Source organism: Mesocricetus auratus, unplaced genomic scaffold (genome assembly GCF_017639785.1).
Source record: "Mesocricetus auratus isolate SY011 unplaced genomic scaffold, BCM_Maur_2.0 Super-Scaffold_100010, whole genome shotgun sequence".
Lineage (NCBI taxonomy): Eukaryota > Metazoa > Chordata > Mammalia > Rodentia > Cricetidae > Mesocricetus > Mesocricetus auratus.
Genome location: NW_024429194.1, coordinates 7,201,747 through 7,216,925, shown reverse-complemented (window position 1 = coordinate 7,216,925; position 15,179 = coordinate 7,201,747). Strand labels below are relative to the sequence as shown.

At 45.8% G+C, this 15,179-nt stretch overlaps 1 protein-coding gene across 1 annotated transcript in view; it reads right to left on the bottom strand.

The window, feature by feature from the left end:
• Positions 1–13,361, bottom strand: part of Vapa (VAMP associated protein A) — a 29,807-nt gene extending 16,446 nt beyond the window's left edge. Inside the window, exon 1 of the mRNA XM_040752936.1 lies at positions 13,175–13,361. Coding sequence (XP_040608870.1) covers positions 13,175–13,253 — 79 coding nt within the window. The 5' untranslated portion in view covers positions 13,254–13,361. The remainder of the gene's footprint in view (positions 1–13,174) is intronic.
• Between the last annotated feature and the right edge of the window lie 1,818 nt (positions 13,362–15,179).

The window sequence follows — 15,179 nt, the reverse complement described above, 5'->3', positions numbered from 1 at the left end:
CCCCGGGTTCAGTTCCTAGCACCCACTTGGTGGAGGGCCTAGTGATTGCCCTCTTCTGACTCCTGTCAATACCAGGCATACATGGAGTGCACGTACATACATTAGCAAAGTGTCATACACAGAAAATAAAATTTAAAAAAATTTAAGAAATTCTGACTATGGTTCTAAAAATACAACCATTCTAAGTTCTAAAAACTTCATCCATCCCTAGTGATGTTAATTACCAATAATAATTTTTTCTTCAACTGTCAAGCTAAGCTCAGCTGCAGAGAGAATCACCTTTGCTTCCTCCTTTATCATGACATTCCACATCAGGAACCTGAAATATACCATACACACTCACATACATCACAGATTGGAGTCAATCAACACTGTGCTGTTTCAAGTTTCAGACATCTTCTATGCAACCCTTTGAGCACACAGTGCTCTAAGAGTCTCCAGCATTTCTTCATGTGTTCCTATCCCTTCAAGAAATAGTCCTATAAGATAACACCTCCCCCTTCCTGAGGAAGATCAGGTATGCTCACTGCCCCAGATATTCTGCAACTAAGGTCAGGTAAATTTCCATGCAGCACACCATGAAAGATTAAGCTTTTCTATGCTCAGGGTTTCTCAGCTCTATGCAAAGCCACTCTAGGGATAACTCCAATCTGAAGCCCTTTGTCACCCACTTTGGAACCTGGGGTAACCAAGGAAAAAAACCACAATTACAGAAGTGCTTGCAGTGCCATGAATAACAAAAGAGTCCTTTTACGCCAACTCAGCTGTTTCCAAGTCTTCTAACATCCATGAAATTGTAGCAAGTTACATTTCCAGTCTTTTCACAGTTGTTGACAAAGCCTTTCTCAGTTCTTCATAAGAGCAAAGTTCAATACCTTTTAAAGAATACATCTTTAAAAGAAATCATGGCTGACCACAGAATTCATCTGAAATATAATCCCTACATATTTCACATTTTCCTAGTATGTGTATACCTTCTCCCATTCATTCTATTGCACCCTAGCTCTAACCCTAAAGAAACATGTAATTCTTTGCTGACTAAGCTGAAGAAGGTAACAAGCTGAGTCTGTGCTAGTCGATAAATATGTGATGAATTACCATACAGCAGAGACACGCTGAGAATCTCTTGGTCTTAAGTCATTCTACCTTTGCATTTTTATTGTGACTGTACTAAGCCTTTACTGTACTTTCATCAAAATGCAAAAGGTAAAAATTAAATGAGGGCTGGCGAGTCTCTATGTAAACACATAGTAAAAGTGGGGACTTCTCCAATTTTCTTTCACAGGCTTTATCCAATTAAGATGTAAGTAAGAGTTTCCTAAGCCAGGTGTGGTGAGTCAGACCTTTAATCTCAGCACTCAGGAGGAGAAGGAAAGATCTGAGTTCAGGGCCAGCCTGTTCACACAGGAAGAGTTCCAGGACAACCAGGGCTATGTAAGAGACCCTATCTCCAAAAGAGTGGGAGGTCTCATTCCAGAGCTTCAACTATACTTCCATAAACATAACATATATACATTTCTGGGGTATTAGAGCACTTAAATTAGCACTATATATTCATTCCCTTTTGCCCCACAGGTCAATGTTAAACACTTCCTGAAGTAAATATTTAAATATTTTATATCCAAGAAAGCTCTAAATATGCTCAATACAAATTTCTTTTAACTGTGTGTGTATTTGACTGTCTGTATAACTGTGTTTGCCTGGTTCCGGGGAAGGCAAGAAGAGGGTGTCAGATCCCCTAGAAATGCAGTTACATTGTTATAAACTGTCGTGGGCTGCTGGAAATAGAACCCAGGTCCTTTGGAAGAGCAGCAAGTGCTTCTTAAGGGAATCACCTTAATTTATCTAACCTGTTCCATACTATCATGGACACTATTTGTTTCATTCACTGCTATATCTCCAACAGTTACAACAACGCCTGACATCATAGTTACCGGAAAGTATCATTGTACAAATGCTGTTGTACAAATAAACTGTCCCAGTTTCTAGAAGAACAAAATGAGTTTTCCTAAGATTTATTTGTGTATTTTATGCATATTGTCTGCATGTGCATCTGCACCCCAAAAAAGGGCATGGGATCCCTCAGGATTAGTTGTGAGCAGCCCTGTGTGTGCTGGGACTTGAACTCAGGACCCCTGAAGAGCAGCCAGTGCTCTTATCCACCTCTCCAGCCCCAAAATGAGTTCTAAACACTAAAAAATAGTCCGTCATAAAATTTCATTGAAATATGAACCCTGAAATTAGTGCTAAGCCAAGACTTCATAATTTAGAGACTGAAGCCTTTAAAATGTAAAGCTTTAATTATTTAAACTGCTTGCTGCACTAATTTACCCATGCATTATGTAAGTAAACAGTTTCTGATTATCTTATGAACACTCACCAAATGCACTTAGAACAGAGGTGGTCAGTGTGTGGTCATGGGGAAGAGGAAGGACTGCAGATCTGCCCACACAATAGCTAAATTCATTGTTAAAAGTTACCAATGAGCAGGAATCATGTCTTTTATTTTTTTAAACCACTCTCCAATGCTGCAGTGTTGTTACAGGCATGTAAGTCCAATACCCGTTTGTCACCTTAACAAAAGAAAGCACTTTTAATTAAAAGTCGAAACAATTATTTTTATTGTTCTTAAAAGCTCTTGGGGAGAAGGGAGACTGGTTTCTGTTATTGATATATTACAGCTTTAAAAAAAAATATAAGGTAGAATACTAAATGGTTTAAAATCTAAAGTCATTAATTACCTAGGTGACTGATCCCCCAAAACAATTAGTCTCTAAGGTTCCTCATCTCTAAAATTCAGTGTCTTTGAATCTTGAGGTGTAGAATCTGGGGACGTAGGGTCAACTTTTTTTCACCTGTAATTCTGTTCTTGCTTGTTTTGTGTTTTGTTGAGACAGGGTTTCTCTGTGTAGCCCTGGCTGTCCAGAAACTTGCTCTGTAAACCAGGCTGGCCCTAAACTCACTGAGATCCACCTGCCTCTGACTCGTAAGTGCTGGGATTAAAGGCGTGTGCAACCACCACTCAGGTAGTAATTTTTTTTAATCCTAAAACGGTGGTCCCCTGAACCAATCCACACTATCTGAGGAGGAGGGACCTTAAACCTACTTGTTTAATCCTATGGGCTGCAGTAATTCTAGGAGAAATAAACATCACCAAATACATTGAATGAAATTCTCAAGAAGCCAGCAACTGATGGCAACATAATACATTTGTGTGCTATTTCATTTAGCAGTATGAAAAGTTGTTACAGATTTGGTTTTATTAAACTTTTAACTTTCGTGTGTGTGTGTGTGTGTGTGTGTGTGTGTGTGTGCGCGTGTGTGTATTCGTGTATTGGAACCACAGTGAAAATGCGAGGGTCAGGGGACAATTATGTTCTTTCCTTCCTCATGGGATCAGACTCAAGACTGCTGGGCGTGGGGACCAGTGTCTCTACCCACTGAGCCACCTGCGGACCCAGACCAGACTTTAAGTACAATTTAAATTGTAAATCAATACTACTGTGTCAACCTAAACCAAGAGATTCTCCCAAGATGAACAGTTTTTGGAAGTAGCACTGCAATGAACATTCCTAACATAAAAAGTGTGTATATATTCGAGTAGCCTGAGTAAGAGTACTTTGTTTTGAAGCAATAATCTTAGGAAATAAGGATCAATAATAACAAGTGGTGGTAGTCCAAAGCATCTATGGCAGCTAGACATGGAATACTAAGCACCCTGACAGAAAGAAGGGCTTTCTGAGGAAGGCTACAGTGCCCCTTGTGTAAGGTTGTGGCTCTGGCAATCTTTAGTGACAGCTCGTGAAGCAGTCATTCCTTTATATTTCTTTGTTTTATGTTTTCATTGTCAATGGTTGACAAAAGTCATTCCCTTCGGAGTTTAACTTTCACAGATGTTACACAATCGATCTTTAGACACATTTCCTGTAAAACTGAAGAAATAATTAAGCTATTAATGAAAGGGAAGTCTATATGGAACAAATGAAACTCTCCCAAAGGTGCCAAGTTGAATAAATTATTTATACTGCATTATTCTCATTATAATCACTGTAGCAATCTCAGAAAACAAAGTAAAAATATAAAAATATTGAGAGCAGTCTTCCAGTTTTTTGTTACAATAAATATATCATATATATGTAACTTCTCAATGAAAGGATAAGACTGTCATCCATTTAGCACTACAAGCAGAACAGATGTGACAAGACACAATCTACAAAATACTGTTACCACAAATACTGAAATCCAAGACTAATCAAGCCCTTTTAATCGAATTTACAACAAACAGAAAGTACATTAAGACATCGAGATAAGAGACATTCTGATATGGTCTTTTCAAGAAATCAATGGTAGATTTAAAGGGACAGAAAAAGAATGGAAACATTACATAAGATTATGACAAATACATAGCCCACAGCAACCTAATTCAATGCACATATTGAAAGAAGTGGAAATACAATTGGGAAATTTCCAGATTGAGCATTAGACACTATTAAAGATTTACTGTTGGGTTTTAAATGAGAATATAATGATAAGCAGAGAAACTGTTCCCTTTTGTTGCTAGAAATCCAATCTCAACTGACAATAAGACAAGTGCAGGTTTCAGAATGTTTTGAAAGTGCTCAGGCAAGTACTAAACAACCTCAGTGGCAGAGGGCTTGCCTAGGATGCATGAAGCCTGGGATTGGATTCCAGTACACACCCCCAAAAGGGCAAACAAAAACACACAAGATTATCAACCAGATGTTTAAATTATTAAGTCATTTTTTAAAAAGCATACAATGTATTAATGCTTGGAAATTTTCCTAAGTTTAAAACTTTGATCTGAGTCCCACTCCAGTTCTAGTAAACCCAGTATGTGAACAGGCATCTACAAGTAATAGTCATTTCCAGTTTTCTAATTCTAAGAAAGCCAAACCCTGCATCGCAGAAGGGCAGATAAGCCTTCACAGGACAGTCCTTCAGAAGACACACAGCCAACATGGAGAAGAGGTCAGGAATAAAGTAAAAAGGATGCCTGGCCAGCAGGGCCCCTTCACAGACCATTTCTGCACAGCTAAGAGGGCTTTTTAAGTCAAGCATGGTGACAGCTCTTAGAAGGCAGAGGCATGCACATCTGAGTTCTAGGCCACCCATAAGACTGTGTCTTAAAATAAAAGTTTTAAAGGAAAACTTGAAAAGGTAAGTAAGGCAGGGAGGGATGATGTCGAGAAGGAGGCCAAAGGGCGCAAAATAGCAGACACTCAGGATAAACAAGTTCCAGACCTAACAATGCACAAGACAACTGTGCTGTGTGTGCCTGGATTCCTGATACATGACAGCGCTTTCCCTGGGGGAGGGGGAGGAGGGCAAGAAGAAAGGGTCAGGAGACAAGCTCATTGCTTCAATCACACACTCATTTATTCCCTCCATATATCCCACAACATCGTGTTACGTGTAACGGACAAGACTGTACCTTGACAGGCTCTAAAGTCACCAGAGAAGCCTGTGTACACTAGAGAGGGGTGACCTAGGTTAGGCTGACTGAGGCAGGAAAACCCACATGAACTGAATGGCGCCACTGTACAAATTTAAGTCCTGGACTAACTAAAAAGGGAAACAGGTATGCACTCATCACTCTGCTTCCTGACCAGGGAGTCAATGGGACCTCAAGCTCCTGTCACCATTCCTACTGTGGTGGACTGTTAAGATGATAAAAACTAATACCTTGTATGCATTAACAAAATTTTGGGGAATAGGGATCTATCTGACACTAAAGCAATATTACCAATTACCAATGCTAACAATTTACAAAATACCAAATTCTAAGAACTTAGATCATCAAGGTCTTCCAATTTGTTATATACATGTAAACTCAAATCCATGGGGGATGTGTCCCAGACACTCCCCACAATGGGTGACTAAAAAATCAAAACCAGTTGCCTAAAATTATACCAACTTGTATAATTTAGTGCTTTTCCACTGTAACTAAGCCTGTATCACACACACCATGGCCATGCACTTTTACCATTTGATGTACAACAGCAATACAGAGACAACGAAACTCCTGCCCTCTTCACAACTTCATGCAAAGAGGCCTTTTCAAATTATAGATCTCTGCAACATCAGCATAGAATCCCTTTCCTCCCTAGTAAGCTGAGAACTTTGTACTGAAAGGAACACTAGGCATATCCAGGCATATTGAAATTACCAGCACCACTGTTGATTTCTTTTAAAGGCCATTTTAAAGTAAAAATAAAGTAAGAATAATTTGAAAACAAATGTTGTGATACCAACTATCTGGTAAGAAAATGTCTAAACTGGTTGGTGGGCAGATTTGCAGTATGGAAATAACTGGTCTAACAGATAGTCAGGTTCTTGACAAGAAGGCACAAGACAACTAATCCTCCAACTCAGAAGGACACAAATGTAAACTTACGAATTGTTATGTCTGGAATTTTTCCCCTATTTTGGGACCACAGTTGATCACAATAATAAAACTTACAAATAAAGGGGGGGGGTTTCTAGTGCATATTTTCCTACTCAATTAAAATGACTTTTAGGTGATTTTTTGATTTTTTTTTTTTTTGGTTTTTTCGAGACAGGGTTTCTCTGTAGCTTTGGAGGCTGTCCTCGAACTCGCTCTGTAGACCAGGCTGGCCTCGAACTCACAGAGATCCACCTGCCTCTGCCTCCCGAGTGCTGGGATTAAAGGCGTGGGCCACCAACGCCCGGCTGATTTTTTGATATTTCTAATTGTGCATGTATATACATACACATGTGCAGACATGTGGAAACAAATAACCTTAGGTGTCATCAGGAACGCCATGCACTTCCTCTGAGACAGTCTCTCATTGGCCTGGACCTTAGCAACTCAGCTGGGTCACTGGCCAGCCCGCCCCATCCCTTTTACGTGGAGGTGCCTGGGAATCCAAGCTCAGGCTCTCATGTTTGCAAAGCCAGCCCCTCACTGAGTCATCTTCCTAGCTCCCACCTCCTTTTTTTTCTTCTGAGACTGTGTTTCATGTAGCCTAGGCTAGCTCCAACTCCAAATTCTCTTGCTTCCTTCCACCTTCCAAGTGCTAGGACTATAGGCTTGTGTCATCAATGCCAACAAGCCAAGCTACATGACTTTGATACTGTAGTCACAAATCTTCAAAAGCAATGTCCCCCAAAAACCCTATACTTATCACTGACTCTACAAAAAAACACAAAATTCAAACAATCTTACCCAACTCTACAAAAATACCCTAGGTCTCACTATTTAGAACTATGAAAGCTCAAAACACAAGCATATGCAACAGGCAGGTGAGAAACCCAACTGCTACAAGACCCAAGGCTTTCTTTTTTTTTTTGTTTTGTTTTTTAGAAGAAATGCAATTTCAGGTAAAATTATCCCCCAAAAGTTCAATTAATCCACATCTATATATGCTTACATGTGGTGATATTTTTGTTTATGATCTAATAAATAAAGCTTGCCTGGGGATCAGAGTGCAGAGCTAGACACACTAATTAGCCAAAGAGGCCACGCAGTGGTGGTACACACCTTTACATAATCCCAGCACTCACGGATCAAGGTCACCCTGGTCTACACAATATTGAATCTGTCTAAAAGAGAACAGCTCACACAAAGGTAATCCCAACACTTGAGATCCCACACCTGCAATGCCAGCACTAAGGAGGTAGAGACAGGAATGATATGGCTGGGTGGGGAGAGAAACATAAGGCCAGGGGAGGGAGGGGGAGGGAGGGGGAGAGAAGAGGGAGGGGGATATATAGAGAGGGGGGACGAAGGGAGGGGTCTGAGATCAGGGGGGTCTTTTGGACTGAGTGCTGGTGGAGGTAAGAACTCTAGGGCTGACAGCTCTCTTCTCTGATCTTCAACTTTCACGCCCTGATATCTGACTCCAAGTTTTTATTATTAAGACCAATTAGAATTTGTGCTACACTTACAAAATCAAATGCCTACTTGGCACCTGGTCATTAGTGTTAACACACGTGTCACACCAGCAAAGCCTGGTCTTCCTCCTACTCTCCTCGCATGCGCACACACCCTAAAGACGTTAGCAGACAGCCAGTGTTTCTCAGCTCAGTCAACAGTAAGCACTGCCGTTCACCCATCTTACGCACTCATCTATCAATCTCGCAGTGACACATCTATCTTGACCTTCCATCATTTCCAACACCAATGGCCATCTCACTTCTAATACCAACTTACATGGCAACCATTAAGTGCGCCTCAGTGAAAAACAAAATACCATAGCCCACCTTTATAGCTGCCCCCCAAATTAAGATATACACACTTACAATCCCTCAGTGGCTAAGGACAAAAGATGAAAGTTTTAACTTGACCTACCAAACCAGCACTACCTTGGTCCTTCCTTCCACAGGACACTGTCCCTCCATTTCCCTTTCTTCCTCTAGGTCAGTGGTTCTCAAGCTTCCTACATGTTGTGACCCTTTAATGGCGTTCTTCATGTTGTCCCAACCCACAACCATAAAATTATTTTCACTGCTACTTCATAGCTAAGTTTGCTGTTTTGAATTGTAATATATTTCTTGGAGACAGAGGTTTGCCAAAGGAGTCACAACCCGCAAGTTAAGAAATGCTGCTCTAGGTAACTTCTACTAACGACTGAAATCTCAGTTCCCAATTGTTAAAAGTTTCTCCTACATTTCATTCCTAAACACTGGGATCTTGCCCTTTAGAACTGCCCCACCCAAAAAAAAAAAAAAAGATCAAGGACAGTTTGCAATTGTAGTTCCAACACTAACTTCTCAAAGTCATTATTGAATTAATTCCAAAATTAACAAGTTTACAAGCAGAGATGCATTAAAGAAATCGGTTCAACAGAGGTAAAAACTACGCAGGTCACTTGGGAAGAGAAGATGTCAATACTGGACCCTGCATGCTACAACACCAACCTGCCAATCAGGCTATGCCCACTGGTGCAATAACGGCGTGACTAACATGGGGGTAACCAATCAGTGTCTAACTGTATTTGAAACCTGATCCAGAGAAAAGACTGATGGTGTATACCTGGTCAAAGGCCCAAGGCTGGGAGATCTTGGGCCCTAGGTAGAACCTACTACTGTTGTTGTTGTCCTGGCTTCTAAACACTGTCTACATGCGTAACTGCTGCTCTCACCCTCCATCAGAGGGGCTTCCTTTTGTAATGAGCAACCATCAATTCAGAACTCAGAACCCGCCCAAGTGCTAAGAGCAGTGACAGGGAGTGCTCAGTCTGAATGGGCTACACTCCCCTCAAGGACTAGAGGGTATCAAAGAGGAAGCGAAAAGAATGAAAGAGTGCTAAGAGACGCTGTCTTCTGGGGACATGACATGGCCATTGCACTTCCAAAGTCACAAGACCTGCACATGGCCCAGTCAGCTGACCTCTGCTGAGGAAGGGAGTCGGATTTTTAAGGGGAAGGCTGCTTGTGCTCCTGAGGGCAGCCTCACACCAACACCATGTGGACAGCACCACCTAGATTCAGCAGACGACTTTCTAGGGTAGTGGGAGCCCAGGGAGAGGGCTGAGCGGTTAGCACTGGCTATTCTTTCAAAGGACCTGAGTCCTGTTCCCAGCACTCACATCAGCACCCATCTGTAACTCCAGCTTCAGGGAGTCCTACACCTCCAGCCTCCAAGGACACCTGCATTCACGTACAGCAACTTGAAGACACACGCCTATAAATAGTACAAATAAGTTTTCTAAAGAGGGCATGGATTGAAAGGGGAGCATGTGGGGGTCAGATGGAGCAGAGCACAGCAGAATCAAGACACACTGTGTGTGTGAGAGTGTGTAAAACTGCCAGAGAATAAAAGTATTTCATTCTGTTTTTTAAATCTTAAAAGTGGTTGGAGAGATGGCTCAATGGTGGAGAACACTGACTACTTTTCCTGAGGATCCAGGTTCAATTCCCAGAACCCACATGGCAGCTAACGATAATTTGCAACTCCAGTTCCAAAGGACATGACACCCTCTTCTGGCCTTCACAGGCAGCCAACACCCAAGTAGTGCACATACATACCTGCAGGAGAAAACTTGGACAAAATAAAAATAATTCTAAGCTCCAGGTCCTCTTGGTTGCACTGGGGTCCAGAGCAGCCTGGACTACGTGAAAGAAGCCCTGCTCAGACAGGGAAAGGCTAGTTGACAGTGGCACCACAGGGCTCTCCATCCATTCATCAGGGACTACCATGGGCTGGATACCTTTTCAGTCCAGTTTTCCTCTTGCAATCACTTTTTTTTAGCATTAATTTATTTAATGCACACTGGTGTTTTGCTTGTATATACTCTGTGTGAGGGTGTCGGACACCGTGGAACTGGAGTAACAGACAGCTGTGAGCTGCCATGTGGATGCTGGGAATTGAACCCTGGTCCTCTGCAAGAGCAGCCAGTGCTCTTAACCGCTGAGCCATTTCTCCAGCCCCTCTTCTTGGAATTATTTTAACTTTTGCAAACCTTTCTTCTTCGAATTTGCCTCCAACAGTTATCATCTGGGAAAAATCAAATGCTACACTAAGCAATAAACAAATTTTCTAATACATTAGAGGACAAAAAAGCTTTTTCCATGAAATATATAATTTCAAATCTAAATTACAGGTCAAATTACTGGTAGGGTCAAAATCTGTCTTAAGTATCTTTTTCTGCACTAAAAGGTATGCTTTAGAATTCATTCTACAGTCATAAAAGATTTCCTACAGTTTGCTAGTTAAAATGTTACTGAAAGATGGAGATACACACAAAAACTATACCTGCTTTTCCAAAATTGTGTATAGTAATAACTCTTATCAAGTCATTACTCATGTTAAAGGTTGAATGAGTCACTCCTGGGAACCGTTGAAATACAGATGTTGATTCCAAATAATTCAAATAAACCTACCAAATAATCAAAGAATTTTGCAAAGGAAAAAGCATAAACAACCTACACTAAATGAAAAATCAGTTAAATAATTTCTGATGTAGTCAACCAAAAGATGCACACCTGGATTCTAAACCGCCCTACTTAGAGCTATGCATTAAGACAAAAGTCTGCACTGCACAGAATACCCTGTGACTAACAGTACCGTTAAGGAGGAAAGCCCCACCCAATGCCAGGCTCCTACTTCAGCCCTCTCCCTATCATCATCATCGGATTGGCCCACCTTCACAGAGGCATTTCAACAACCGGGCACTTAATTATGATCTTCTCACCTCAGCGTTTACCACTCCCTTTGCATAGCTTTCCCCAGCTGCCGCCTTCACAAGTACCTCTTCCCTTAAAAGCTTCCTTCAGAGAAAAACTGCTTTCCTCAGACACCATGTGTATCTCTTTTTTGTCCCCCTCACTAGTCTTGGGGTGTTATTTTGATAACACACGAGCCTGTTGTATAAACACAGCTGTAATTATTTAACATCAGATAAAGCACAATGCAGTGTTTCTTCTGGTTTTTAAAACCTGCCTCGTAAAACGCTTTCCACAGAGGCTATGCAGTTCAGAAAATTTCCTGGAGAACTGTCGAAGGGGACAGCAAACTAGACTGCCATAAAGACCTACATTAAATCGCTTCAACTAATGACGGCTAATGACAGCTGCTTCAGTACACACACTTCAAGGACTTCTCTGCACACCTCCACCCAACCCCCTCCAAAAAATCAGGCAACAGAAATTTGCTGCAGCAAAATGAAGCAAGTACCTGAGGTTCTGAGGCACTGTCTGGGGTCTACGTACCCAGGCTTGTCTCAAACGTCTTATGGTTCCTGGTTGGCCTCCAAAATTCCGGGGTTAGAAGCCTGGTTGACTAACTACCCCTAGTTTCAAAGATATTAGCGCTGCCTTAAAAGTCGAGCTCTTGTCAAATGAGGAATTCTATTACGTTTCCATTCAGAGAAACTTTGTAAATGCACTGGAACACCTGCAGAGTAGGAAGTAGTGCTAGGAAAAAAAATTATATCTATAATCTCAAAATGTTTGTAAGTCCTGCAACTATTTAATATAATTTAGTTTAAAAATCCTTCCTACAGGGACAATCCAATCCAGCTCTTCTCATTCTGACTCAATCTTACACAATCATGAACTTACTTTTTCTTTTAATACTAGACCTGCAATGCAACAACCCAAGGGAAATTGCTCTTAGCACAGTTCCTAAAATTAAAAAAACCCAGGTATTAACTTTCAAAGGGGGAGGGGTGTGCTGGCTTTATATTTAAAAGAGGGAGGGGAAGGTCTTTTTAGCTCCACATTCTATCCGGATTCCTTAAAAATTAGTCAGCTGTACGGTTTAAACTCCTCTCCCCCTGCAGTCTAGCCCCACAAACACCCACAACTAAGACGCCCAACGGCCCTGGATCCGGACAAGGATCGCCAAGCCAGCGGTCTCCCTGTCACCGTCCACAGCTCCAGGGCGGTGTGGCACCTTATCAGCTTTCTCAGGGTATGCTGGGAAACCGCAAACGCTAGCGTCACCGGCACCGAGAATCCCTCGGCAAAATACGCATATATATTATATATATATAATAGACGGTGTGATCGCCCCCGGGAGTTTGGAGCCAGGCACCAGGTCCTCCGTGCCCAGGGACGAGCCCGAGTGACGCGGGGACTCGCTAAGGCTCTCACCTACAACCCTCCGTCCCCTCCGTGTCGTGTCGTCCCCGCCCCCGCTGACGCACAGCCTCCCGCCGCGCGCCTGGGGCCCTGCCAACCCTCGGGGGTCAGTCCCCGGCAGACAGCGCCGGGCCTCCGGGCTCTCCCGAGCCCCGCGACCGCCCCACCCGGCCCGGCGCGCCTCGCCCGCCGACCCCGGAGCTCCAGCTCCCAGCCCCGCCGCCCGCAACGCCCCGAGCGCGCCGCGGCCGGCGCCCCGGGGATGGGGGAAGGTGGCAAGGACGCCGTGCGGGAGGGCGAGCCGGTGGGCGAGCGAGCGAGCGAGGCGCGGGCGGGTTCCCGCGGCGCCCCCGCGGGCCGCAAGATGGCGGCGGCGGCGCCGGGCTGAGTCCTCCGCGGCGCCCAGCTGGCTCCTTCCCCTCCCCTGCGCGGCCCGGGCGGGCAGCGGCGGGCGGGCGAGGCGCCGGCCGAGGGACGCAGCGAGGCCGCGGTCCCGACGCTAAGCACGGGCGTGGGGGAGGGGAGCGCGGCCCGACCCGGCCTCGCCGCCGCCCGCCCGCCCAGCCGCCCTCCCCGGCCCCGCTCGGGCGCGCCCCAGCCGGCTTACCTTTGAATTTGAGGTCGGAGGCTGGGTCGAGGACCAGGATCTGCTCGTGCTTCGCCATGGCCCCGGAGGCGGACGCCATCGGAGACAGCGCAGAGCGGGGGCGCGCCCGCGGCGGCGGCGGCGGCGGTTCGGGGCGGCGGGGGCGGGGGGGACGGTGGCGGCGAGGCCGGCGCGGCGGAGCTCTAGTAGGACGGGGCCCAGGCTCACGACTGCCGCCGAGGCTGCGCGCCTGCTGCTGGGCCGCGGGTGACGACGGCCGCCAGTCGGGTGTCCGCAGCTCCGGGTGTCACAACTGACTCAACCCCACACCAGCCGCCGCGGCCACGCGCACTGCGATCCTCGGCGCCCCACGTGACGGGCCCGACGCGCCGACGTGCGCGCCACCGCGGCCCGGAGACCCTCGTGCCGGCCCCGCCCTCCGCGCCGACCCGGGCTGCAGGCGGGGCTACTGCGCCTGCGCCGGCACCGCCTCCGCCGCCGCCGTCGCTCCCGGCGCGGTGCGGCTGTCAGTCGTGGTGGCGCGAGCTGGGGCGAGGCGGCTAGAGGCGTCGTTCGTTCTCGGTCCCCAGGGGCTGCGAGTGCCGAGGGGGAGCGCCCACGACGGATGGCGCCCGCACGGCGTTCCAAGTGGAACTCCGAACGGGAGGCCGTCGAGCGCCGGGGGGACCTCGACTCCCGGCATGCCCCGGGCGGCGGCGGGGAGGGGCGGGGCCTCCGCGCGGGGCCTGCTGGGAGCCGGGAAGGAGGCCGCGGTCGGATGGAGGCGAGTAGGTGGGGCGGCCGAGGGCGGCGGGGCTGCCCTGGAGAAGGAGACGGTTCGCGCGGGCCGCCTGGGAGCCCCGCGTCCCAGAAACAGAGGCCGCCCTGGGGGAAGGCGGCAGGGCGTGTCCGTCTGCTCGGCCCGGGGGCGATCGGTGCCGGCCGGCTGGAGACGGAGTTCAGGGGCTGGGTCTGCGGGCCGCCCGCGTCCTCCCGGTGCCGGGGACGACTTCCATCTGCATCCCTGGAGGAGAACGCCGGGCAACGAAGGTGCGGGCGGATCCGACTGCCCGGGTGTCCAGGGACAGGAAGAGCGGGAGGGACAAATGCATGCGTGCACCGCGAAAATAAACATTTTTCGCGTCCTACGGTGCTACTCGAATAGTCGAGGTCTCTAGGCAGCTCCGGGCCAAACAAAGCACAGGCCGATGCTGTTGCCACCTAGAAGCACCCCTAGACTCCCCGGGAGGCAAGGGTTGATCCAGGGCCGAATGTATGTTACCACCGCTGCTGTATGACTCGCCGCCCCCTTTCACCTGAGACATTCTTAGGCCACACTGGGCGTGTAGGATATATAATAGTGGTGCAAAGCAAACACCGATAATAAATCGTAAAGAAGTCTGTTTTCGCCGGACCGTGGCTGCGCACACCTTGATCCCAGCGATCGGGAGGCAAAGGCAGGCGGATCTCTGTGAGTTCGAGGCCAGCCTGGTCTGGTCTACAGAGTCGGTTCCAGGACAGACTCCAAAGCCACAGAGAAACCCATATTGAAAAATCAAAAAATAAAAAAAAAGATTATTTTCGTCATGAAACTCCTTTGTATATTAAAAAAATGTAAGACCAAAAATTGTATCCATTTAAGACAAAAGCAAATTTGTATACAAATGAGGTAGCTTCGGTTGGTTTTTTTCCCCATAAAAATTACTCTTGGCTGAATATTTGATACTTCTGGACTCAGCATTTTTGGAGTTGACTGGTGTTTTGATTTCTAATTATCAATGCTGAGAATCATTTCATATAAATTCCTAGTGCGAAATGACAATAAGTTTGGGAACATTTCAGAAATAGTTGGAAATTCTATCCTAATCCCAAGCCAAATTTATTTAGGGACTTTTTTAAAAAATTATTTTCCAGTGAAATTCAAGGCAGTAACCCAATCTGCAATTTTTTTAAAGATTTTATTTACTATGAATACAACATCCTGCCTCCACGTATGTCTGCAAACCAGAAGAGGGCACCAGGTCTC